This window comes from Vipera berus (genome assembly GCF_964194415.1).
Source record: "Vipera berus genome assembly, chromosome: 1".
NCBI lineage: Eukaryota > Metazoa > Chordata > Lepidosauria > Squamata > Viperidae > Vipera > Vipera berus.
This window is the reverse complement of record NC_138202.1, coordinates 84,618,660-84,629,709: the sequence shown is the minus strand read 5'-3', so window position 1 is coordinate 84,629,709 and position 11,050 is coordinate 84,618,660. Positions and strand designations below refer to the sequence as shown.

The following is an 11,050-nucleotide window of genomic DNA, read 5'->3' as shown; positions in this document are numbered from 1 at the left end:
CCTTGATACGACACAACTGGAAATACATTAGTTTATCTGGTGGGACTTGAAGATGAATAGAGCCGTCGTTCTTTTTCTGTTGGACTTTTAGTTCTCTCAACCATGTTGCCCTTCTGTACTGCCTACAAGGAGACATTGCATTGCGCTGGCTTCACTCTTCAACTGCCTGAGAAATCGTATAAATTCATGCCAACCAAGGATGGAAAAGGAGGGGCACCGGAGCACTTTTAGCTTATCCAATGTGACCCATCCCATTCTGTTAGGTCAGGGGTCAGCAACCTGAAACAGTGAAAGAGCCACTCGGAACCGGTTCCCTCACAAAAGGAAAAACTGGGAGCCACAAAAAATGTGTGCGCATGCACGTACATGCGCGCATGCGCAGAACAGGGTTTGACTGAAGAGTGGAGCCAAGGCGAGATATGCACCTACCCTGCATATTTGAATTGATTGGTTGAACCTTTTTACTCCCACTTTTTTTTGGGGGGGACTGCACATGGAAGAGGACTGGGAGCCGCAGGAGACGGCTGAAAGAGCCACATGTGGCTCCGGAGCTGCGGGTTGCAGACCTGTGTGTTAGGTGCTCCAAAACTAATGGAATCACTCATAGCAGTAAAACTTAGATAACAGAGCTTTCTTATTACACTAGGAATATGATTCAGAAGGCTATTGCTGCAAATAGAGATAAAGAACAGAACATTTCACAATTCCATGCTACAGAAGCTAACCAGACTATAGTTGAATTTTGCTTCCATGTTAGCTGCTTCTCCACCAGTGGTGGGGAACAGACTATCTGAGGAGGGGGGGGCAACAGGGGTGCGGGGGAAGCAGAGCAAAGGTGCTGCTTCTGTCCTGGCCAGTCCTCTGGATCTTCTGCTTGTCGCCCTTTGCCTAGAAGGGATGGATCCTCCTTCCCACTCAAGCTTATCTTTCCCTAATGAAAAGGGGGCACTCCCCACTGCGACCTTTTTTTCCTGCAAGACCTCTTTTGTATTTTGCCTTCATCTGGTTCCCACTCTAAGAATGAGACAGTCTGAAGTCTCTTTTTGTATTGGTATTTCCCCGCAGTACTTCCCCCCCCCCCCCCGTTTGGCATCATCCAACGACAGCCTTGAGCTATGTAAAATCTGTTCCGTTTTGTCATTTGTCACCTAACTTGGATGAAAACCAGTGATTTGAAGCTGAGAGTTAACAGAGGTAGAATAAGGCAGGGATTGACAACTGGGAGCGGCCAATTTCACGCAGGTATTATTTTCTGCCCACTCAAGGATGGCTACATAATTCTTCAAATCAACGGTGGTTAAAAACCCTCGGGGAGATAAGATATTTCTTCCGATTTCACTCGAATCCTAAATAGAGGCATACGTGCATAAAGTAGTCCACATTCACCGTTGCAGGCTGATTATGCTAAGTAGAGTTCAAACGTGTCTATTTGCCTGGCTAAGAAGAAGACAGAAACACCAGTCAGGCTGGCTTTCTCTTTTTCTTTCTTTCTCTCTTTCCTTTCTCTCTCTCTCTTTCTTTCTTTCTTTTTTTTGAGACGCACGGAATTCTTATGGCCTGATCCAGGGTTAAGCGCTTCACCGCAACCTTCGGGGGGACCTTTGCTCACTGCTAATTAACTGACCTCAGATTGCCGCTCGGATTAATCCTCTCCCACCATTCCGTGCTGCTGCCCTCCTACCTACTCTGTTCCCGCTCAAAGAAAGAGCTCTTTGAATGCAGCAGCACAATGTGCCTCTCTCCCATCTTTTATTCTAAACGGGCCGAATCCTTTGTGCTTCCCGAGCCGGATGGGAGGAGGGAGGAGCGCTCGGAGATGGCCGCTCGCCTAGCTCCATCCCTTCGCGGAGATGCTACTCGTCGTCGCCACGACCCCCCCGCCCCAAACGGGCGTCCCAAAGGGCTCTTCTACCATTCGGGGGGGGGGTTGCCTTTCTTGGAAGTGCCCTCCCCCCTCCCCGAGAGGCATCGGACGGCAAAGGCCCCACCTTTCGACGAGCCATTGCCGCTTTAAGCGGAAGACCATGCTGGGCGGTGGGTTGGGTCCCGGTGCTCCCCCTCGCCTTCCCCCCCCCCACGTGGTCTCGGTTCTTGTGAATTTCAATCGCTAGAGGGTCCGCGTAAAGACACCGGCCCCGCAGCTGAAGCTGGGGCGTCCGTCTGGAATCGGGGTTCCTCCTTATCGCACGGGCTCCTCCTCCTCCTCCTCCGTGCCGCCTTTTAGGCAGGCTCCTGCCGGAATCTGGAACCGGCCACCGGCAGCCACCATGAGCCAAGGCAGCCCCGTTCGGGCGAGCCGCGGGCTAGCGCAGCTACCGAGTCCCGGAGCGGCGGACTAAGATCGCGGCAGCCTCCAAGCTCAGCCCCAGCCGCGGGAGGAGAATGCAACGAGCGGGTCTGGCCGGGCTAGGCTCCGTGGCCGTGCTCTGGCTGCTAGCTTTGGCTTCCTTGGTGGGGCTGTGGAGCGGACGGATCGGGGAGCCGAGGACGATCGAGGCGAAGTTCCCGCAGGAGCCGGCCGACTCGCCGTTCGGCGGCATCCAAGTAGCGCCGGCAGCACCGAGCCGTCCCCTCCAGACAAGTCGCCTCCAAGCCGCCCAGAAAACTTTCCGAGCGCTGCTTACGCTCCCGGGACAGTCGACGGAGCTCCAGGAGGGGCAGGGAGAAAGCGGGCAGGAACCGCCGCCGCCGCCTCCTTCGGCTCGCCCTCGGCGGGAGAGGCAAGGCGCAATGGGCGCCGAGGAGCAGTTTCCCTTCTTGCCGGTGCGCGGCGGGGTTTTCTGGAGCCAGACTCTGGAGGCTAAGGTGCCGCCGGGCTTTCCGGCGGAGGAGACCGCCTCGTGGCTGCGGGCGGCCCGGGAGGCGCGCGTCGTGTCGCTCGAGCGCGGCGGTTGCGGCCGCAGCTCCAACCGGCTGGCCCGGTTATCGGACGGGAGCCGCGCCTGCGTGCGCTACGGCATCAACCCGGAGCAGATCCAGGGCGAGGCGCTCTCCTACCACCTGGCCGGGCTGCTGGGCATTCAGGAGCGGCTGCCGCCTTTGGCGCTCTCCCGGGTGGAAGCCCGCGGCGGGCAGTGGGCGGAAGTGCGCGACGAGCTGCGCGGCTCCCATTGGGCCGAGGGGGCCGTGGTGAGCCTGGCGCGCTGGGTGGACAATCTGACCGACGTGGTGGCCCCCGCCCCCTGGCAAGCTGAGGCGGGGGCGCCGGCGGCGGGCCGGAGGCTGCAGCCCCTGGCGGCGGGGGAGCTGAGAGGCCTGAGCCAGGCGCAGCTGGTGGAGCTGGTGCAGTGGAGCGACTTGATTCTCTTCGACTATCTGACGGCCAACTTCGACCGGCTGGTCAGCAACCTGTTTAGCCTGCAGTGGGACCCGCGCGTAATGCACCGGGCCACCAGCAACCTGCACCGGGCCCCCAACGGGGGACTGGTCTTCCTCGACAACGAGGCCGGCCTGGTGCACGGCTACCGGCTGCTGGCCATGTGGGACAAATACAACGAGCCTCTGCTGCGCTCCGTCTGCGTCTTCCGCGAGGCCACCGCCCAGAGAGTGCGGGAGTTGCACCGCCTGCGCAACGCGGCGTCCGAGCTGCTCAGGGTCTACCGGACACGGGAGCCCCTGGCCGAGATTCTCGGCTTCCTCTCCGAACAGCAAGCCCAGATGCTCCAGGAGCGCATCGATTTTGTCCACAAGCACATTTTGCACTGCAAAGCCAAGGCCGCCGCCGCTCCGTGATGCTCTTTGGCTTGGCGAAACCGCCTGGATTTTATGAGACTCGAAAGGGATTCAGGAATGGGGGGGAAGGGGAGAAGGGCGCCTGAAGGGGGGGTCTTACCCCCCTATTCAAGGGTCTGGGGATCAATATCCATCCCTAAAGGAAATCAAGGCTGGAACCCACTTGGGGGTTGACAGGAGCCCCTCCATACAGAGTGTTCCTGAGGTTTCACGAGGAATATGTGGCAAGCCCAGCTAAAACTCAACAGGATTCCAGAGTTTTTGTTTTGTGAGGATGAATAGCCAGTAGCTGAACTAGTTCTTGTCTCTCAGATACTTTGTTCCTGGAATCTTTTATCTGCAGAATGTGATCTTTCTTTATCTGACCACTCCCAGTGTTAAGTTCCCAGTTCCTGAAGAAAAAGCGCCTTGCTGCCAATTTCCACTCCTCTGGTGACAGCTGGGGAGGCCTGGATGTTTGCGAGAGAAGCACTCATATGGCCTTCTGCACCCTGGGAACCTCCTAGAAGATGCATTGAACCACCTCTTACACCGTGCCCCAGCTGGCATGGTGGCTGAGGGTGATCGAAGTTGTTATCCTGTTCAACAGGAGGGTGCCATGGATTAAAATGTCATAATCCCCCCCCTCCGTTTTTCAGAATTAGATGTAACAATTCCCCACCCCCGCACCTTCTACCCTGGATCTGCACTATTGCCTATTACAGAAAAGGTCAAAAATATCTTCCCAGTCTGCAGTTTTTGTCAGAATTGCTGTGAAAATGCTGAGAGTAGCTGGGAGTTAAAATCATAGCTGAGTTTAGGAGATGATTCATGCCTTTGATATAATCTATACGTAAAAATTAACTCTCTCTGTCCACATTTCCCTTATCGGGTGTTAAAAGCTTTTAATCAAATTAAAAGGTCCTGTGCAAAAAGCTATGGCCAGTGCTTGTATGAAACACCTCCCTTGTCCTTCCACTGGACATCAAGAGCTGCATGTGTTTCTTTGTCACACCCTTTTTTGAGAAAGAAAACTCCACATAACAATTTAATATCTAGATACTGTGGCTCCACTTACGCTAGCGTTTTCTAGTCAATTTCCAGCCAACATGGACAGCAACAAAGTCAACAGTTATAACAAGTGTGCAGAAAAGTCAATGCTGTTAACGCCTTTTATCCCTTAACAGTGAGAAGTATTTGGCAAAAAAAAAGTGGTTCCACAGCATTTCTGTTTTATATGTAACCCACTGTTGTATAATAAAATGGGGGGAGGGTTTTCCAGGTTTATAGTATTGTCAGTGTAGTAAAGTTTGATGCATTAATTTGGAGAAAGGAAAAATCAGTTTCTTGCACTTTACTTTCTTATATATATATATATATATATATATATATATATATATATATATATATATATATATATATATATATATATATATATATATATATATATATATATATATATATACACATACAAAATCTTGTTATTTAAAAAAGTCTGCATTTTAGGTACATGATATATGTTCTTAAGCCTTTCTGTAATATACTAAAGAACTGGATATTTCAGTAAAGATGTGTTAATGTTTTGCCTCTTTTGTATCCAAGTTTTAGATTTCATTCTTCTTTGAAGTTTTTCCTTTTCCGTAATTTGAATGGATATTTTTCTTAAGCCCAAGAGAGTTAGTGATAGAGTTATTCCACACAATAGGGAGAAGAATCTGGCATATAGACTTATTTTTTATAGCTGGATTTCCTGCATTAAAGTATTCAAAATCAGATGAATATCATAGGCTATATAAAACAAACGCCTTGTAGATTTTACTGGTCTTTATAAGTGTCCTTCCACATGCTTCCAAGAAAACAATGATTCCAGTTTGATTTAATTCTGTCAGTTCAAATTTCAGCACAGCCTACTCTTGACTGTTTCACTGCTGTAAAAATCTTCCTTCAGAACTATCAAAATACTGTACTCATGACTATGAGCAGTTTTCAGGAGCTGTTAAATTTCTTTCCCATTTTGGTTTCTGGCAAACAAAAGTTACAAATGAAAAACCTCTGCCAAGAATAATTTAGGACTTTCCTTTACCTCAGTTTCTCTTTTGACTGTGGTGCTGGTACCTACAGAATCTGAAATTAAAAGCATCATGACTTTTGCTAAGGTTCAGTGCTTCAATCCAGTACTGTATGAATGGAAGTTCCATCCTTTTCATGATAGTCCTCTGAGCTTTAATGGATTAGCTGAGGGCATTTCTTAGAAATGTTTGCATATGGATATACTGGTGTGGATTGATAACTTATGCTATGTATCAGAAACAATATTGGGGCTCAGATCTTTTGATACTTTGAAGAACCAGTTCTGTACAAGCGAAAGCAAAGGGGGAAGTTTTAATTTCCCACCAGCTTTAATCACTTTGTCACATCTGGAGCATATATAGTGTTAAGAGATCAGAGGCAGAAAGAATTCTGTAAGAAGGTAGAATAAGTGTGCACAACATGAGTTCTGGGATTCTTTCTAGTTCTTTACCTGCAGCGGCCACACACACACACACACACACACACACACACACACACACACACACACACATATATATATATATATATATATATATATATGAATCATTTGCATAGTAAACTTTCCTGAAATATTTTCCAATTCAATTTTTTTCTCTGTTGACCAAGAGGTGAAGAGCGAAGAACTTAAAATGGAGCCACCAGCAACATTCTGATTCAGTGCCTCTCATATAGGGATCAGCTAAGAGTATTTAAGTCATTTTTTTTCCTGGAATTTTTCTCTCTCTGAAGCTCCCCAAACTATCATCCCTTTTTGAACTCCATTTTGCCAGCTTTTTCCTCCAAACCAAATATGCTACTGTTATGCCCCACTTGCACAGAGTTAATCCTGCTGACTGATGGACAGAATCCTGAGCTCCTTTACATAATTTCTGGATAAAATTTCATTAGGTTGGAAAGAATAAAAAGGGTTCTTTCTATAGCTTCTGGTAAATTGCAGCCTTTCAAAAGGCAAATTTTCAGTGGTGGGATCTCTTTGAACTTTCGTGATTATAATTCCCTCAGAAATGAAGAACATTGTGGTGTTTTGTAAGCAGGCGCACCACATCTGAGAAGCAAAATTACGAACAATCTCTAGATGGTGGCAAAGAGTTAAGTGTTTTGTATATTTCTTTTTTGCTATTTTAGTGGAAATCCATATTTTTGCAGCCCAGCTATGGTAGCCCTGATTAAATACTGGAACTTCAAATGCTTAACTAAATTATAATCTCTGAGGGAGATGGACGATTTAGAAATAATCCTACAACTGCCCTAGAAGGCTCTTTCCTTCCACAGCTTCAATTGACAAGGTTCTTTATTTAACTCTTATTTATAGCTCACAGCTTTTTATCACTCAGCACAAAGCACAGGCTCCCATGTGGCTTCTTTTGCCATTTACATGATAATATGGAGTTTAACTGTGTAATTTTTTTACGTGTATGTCAGCATGAGTTTTGTAGCTTACCAGATGCAGTGCCTCAGATTCTTTCACCTAATGAAAATACATTGAAATGATATAGCAGTGGCAGCATACATTTAAAATAATCTGTGAAGGTAAAAGGCAGTGCTGTAAACATCCCAAGATCTTTGTTTAAGCATTCTGGAAATCTCAACTGGATCATGGCTTTGGCGGCTTAACAGATGATTCATCTTCCTTGCCATGGTGTCAAAACTAAGTCTCAGATAATTGCACCTTTCTGCAAGAATCTCAGGGCGTCTGCTTTGATGATCAGTAACTATTTTACATGATACACCAACAGTAGGTTCAGAAATGAGGGACTACATGGAAAGCAGAGGAGAAAGGGAGAAAGCTGCAAGCTGTGGAAAAATGGCTACATGAGGGACAATAAGATTTGGAGTATAGATTCCAGAAGTATGAGTGACTTGATTCAGACATCATGTTATAATACTGCTTTTAACCAGGAATTACTAAATGAGAAATATCCTAGAAAGCTCACAGCATGAAGCTACAAATCATTTACAACCATAGTGGGATACTGAGCCCAAACCTAAACAATACAGTGTGATGTGCATTTTGTCCTCCTTGGCTCCTATTCTTTACGTTGGTTTTATTTGGTTTGATCTTAATGCTTTATTACAGAATTAATTGCTCTCTCAGTTAAATAGCAATAACATTTAGACTTATATACCACTCCATAGTGCTTTACAGTGCTCTCTGGGTGATTTACAATGTCAGCATATTGTTGGTTCCTCATTTTACCGACCTTGGGAGGATGGAAGGCTGAGTCAACCTTGAACCTGTCAGGATCGAATTCCAGACTGTGGGCAGAATTAGCCTGCAATACTGCATTCCAACCACTGAGCCACTAGGACTCCTATGAAACTGGGTGTTGATGAGGTGTATTTATATTCTGTCATTAGATTTCAGTGGGACTCTGACATACCTGAATATTCCTGCTTCCCCAGTTTATTTCTATTTAGAAAACTGGAGGAAAAAATAGTTCTAGCCTAACATTCTGTATCAAGCTTACTGCAGATCTGAGTAAACTGATCTTGGTTTGGTTCTTCTGACTTCACAGCCTCTGATATTCTAAGGTTACCAATGAGCTTAACTTATGCAGTTTTGTATTCAGACAACAACTTGAACAACAGAAGTATTGCTTTCTGGGCAAAGGCTTTCGAGAGACTTAGTGACAATGGACACAATCAACTCTTCAGCAGCTTTTAGGTAAAAGGCAAGATAAGGCAGGTAACCTTAGCCTTGCTTATCTTTGAATTTGTCTTGACACTGAATTGGAAACATTCTTCATTCTATAAAAGCCAAAATAACATTTTAAACAAGTGTTGCATTGTGTTCTGATTTACTTTCATAAAACTAGAACCTAGTACTTGTTGCTGTTGTTTCCCCAAATTATTTAGTAACAGAAAGTAAAAAATGAAACATCACATATGAAATGAGATTCAGTTAAAACTGAATCCCAGTTAAAATTGTATAGAAATGTGTCCTGAATCAGTTGGTGAAATTAACAGTATTGCAAACAGTATTGCTCTGGTTAAAATGGACTCTGAATGCTGCAGAAAAATTCTATATATGTTTTTGCATAATACGTCTGCTCTTCCAGGATCCTATATCTCTTAAGAAATACAATTGCTATAAAAATAAAGGAATATTCTTTTATTTCGTTAAAATGAAATAGTGTAAAATAATTCTTTTTTGGTTATATTTCTTGCATTCCAACTCTCTTTCTATATCCAGTTTTAACCCAAACGAAGATAAGTGGCTTCATTTTTGTAAGCCAGTAATTACTTTGACAGAACATGACACAGCATAAAAGATACAGAATTTTTTTTATCCTTTTCACAAGGAAAGCAAGAGCAATATATCTGTTTTGTTTTACTTTTTAAAAAACCTCAATTCTCCAGTCTTAACTTCCTTAGAACTGGAGGATGTTTACAGGGAGCTGAAGCAAAAAAGGCTTAATAGTTTTGCGTATAGTGTGAGGTTGAATAAAATGTATGGCTTAGCACAATGGGACAGGATATATATATTAAGATATCATCTGCTTAATTACAGCTTCTTAAATCACAGTTTGCTGTGTTCACACCTTTGCTTACGTGCAGATCAAATGTTTAAATAAAAACATTCTCTAATCATTGAAATAATTATGTAAGAATGAAGTATTGTGAAATCATCTACTAACTTTTTATTGAAATCACTTTGTTACAATGATTAAATGATTAACTCTTATTTATTAAATCATAATAGTTCGTTTCGTGTACCATATCATAAATCTTGGTTTACAAGCCACAATGGCCTGGACTTGCACAAAGTGCTTCAACAAAACTGTGCAAACCTGGTTCCCAGGCCTTGAGGCAGCATTTCCCAAGCCTTATGGGTAAGGTTGCTGTTGAATCTTTGTGGGATTTTAAAAATCAGATTTTTTTTTCTAAATATTTATGGTCTTATACTCTTGTCGCTCGCTTTTAAAATGTTAAGCCTCCCATAAGACTCCTATGAAGTCTTCAATTTTAAAAATTAAATTCAAATGTTACCAAATTAAATTAAATGATTAAACAAACTACTCAGAGAGATCTGCCCCAATAAGGAAAAGAAAAGGGATGTAGAAGAGGTGAAAAGAAGTTAATCTCCCTACATTCTTTTGCCATATAAGGAATCTTTATCTTTTAAAAACCCAGTGGAAAGGAGATTCTCATTCAACATGGAGCAACTGAATAGTCTCTTTCAACTTAAGAGAATCTAGGGAGAGAAGACTGATTAGTTGCATGAAACTGGAGTCTCTCACTCTTCAGTAACACTACACATGTTACTAGAAGTGATAGCTTATAAAAGGAATGTAATGAGCCTCAGCAGATAATTAATTTAGTAATAGAGTGCAAGAGGGAACAGATAATTGAGATTAGTAGTAGATTTACATCTCCTGCACTGATAATGACATTCAAGAGATGCTAAAATTGGGGACTGAAATAATATCAAAAAGGCCAATGCTTCTTCCTCCCCACCCCACCCCAAATCTTAAAAGTCTCTGACATAGGTGAGTTAATTCATGCCCTTGCTCTGATTCCAAATGCAAAATTTATCCCTGGCATGAAAAACAAGCATGTCCATTCTCCTGTTGCTATTCTGAGGAATAAAATAATATTATTCTCTCTGTCTCTAGGTTTAGTGCCTAAGGTGGGTGATACGAGGAAGAGGGATGACTGCAAAATGGGGAATAGGGGTGGTGAACAACAACTGGGTTAAGCCAAGTTTAATGAAGCAAAATTTAATGAGAATCCCGCTGCAATTCCAGTACTACTTTTTCTATTTCTGCAAAAGGATAGTTGACCATCATCTCATTTTTGTCAGCAGCAATAACATTGTTAAAGAAAAGAAAATACAGCTGGGCAACTTTTTTCCATTTAAAAGCAGCTGCATGCACACATACCATCTGGGCTGATCAAGCTAAGCAGGTAGTATTTTGAAGTATAGATCATTTGTTGCAAATTTTCCTCCCTTTGTCTGATATGCCTAATTATGAGAAGGTGGTTCACTGAGTTGGGTGGCCTCTCCTGCTTCAGTCTCAATGTCCTGTCCTGATAGTAATGTTGGGTATACAGGGGTCAGCAGAATGGAATGGGAAACACAACAGAGGAGTAGATTGTCAAGATGGTAGAACTTCCAGAAATGGCTAAACTGGAAACCCTTTATGGACTTTTTGGTGAAAATTGTCAAAAGTGAATTGATGATTTCTGAATTCATTGATTAAAAAGTGCTGAATACGGGGAGAAAGGAATTACATTATGTAATTTTGAAGAGTGGAACTATTAAGTA

General features: G+C 44.1%; 1 protein-coding gene across 1 annotated transcript; it reads left to right on the top strand.

Moving 5' to 3' along the window:
- Positions 1-2,382: 2,382 nt before the first annotated feature.
- Positions 2,383-3,732, top strand: FJX1 (four-jointed box kinase 1; the record flags this gene model as incomplete). The annotated part of the gene is made up of 1 exon (XM_081327964.1): positions 2,383-3,732. The coding sequence occupies one exon, from the start codon at positions 2,383-2,385 to the stop codon at positions 3,730-3,732; it is 1,350 nt and encodes a 449-aa protein (XP_081184090.1).
- Between the last annotated feature and the right edge of the window lie 7,318 nt (positions 3,733-11,050).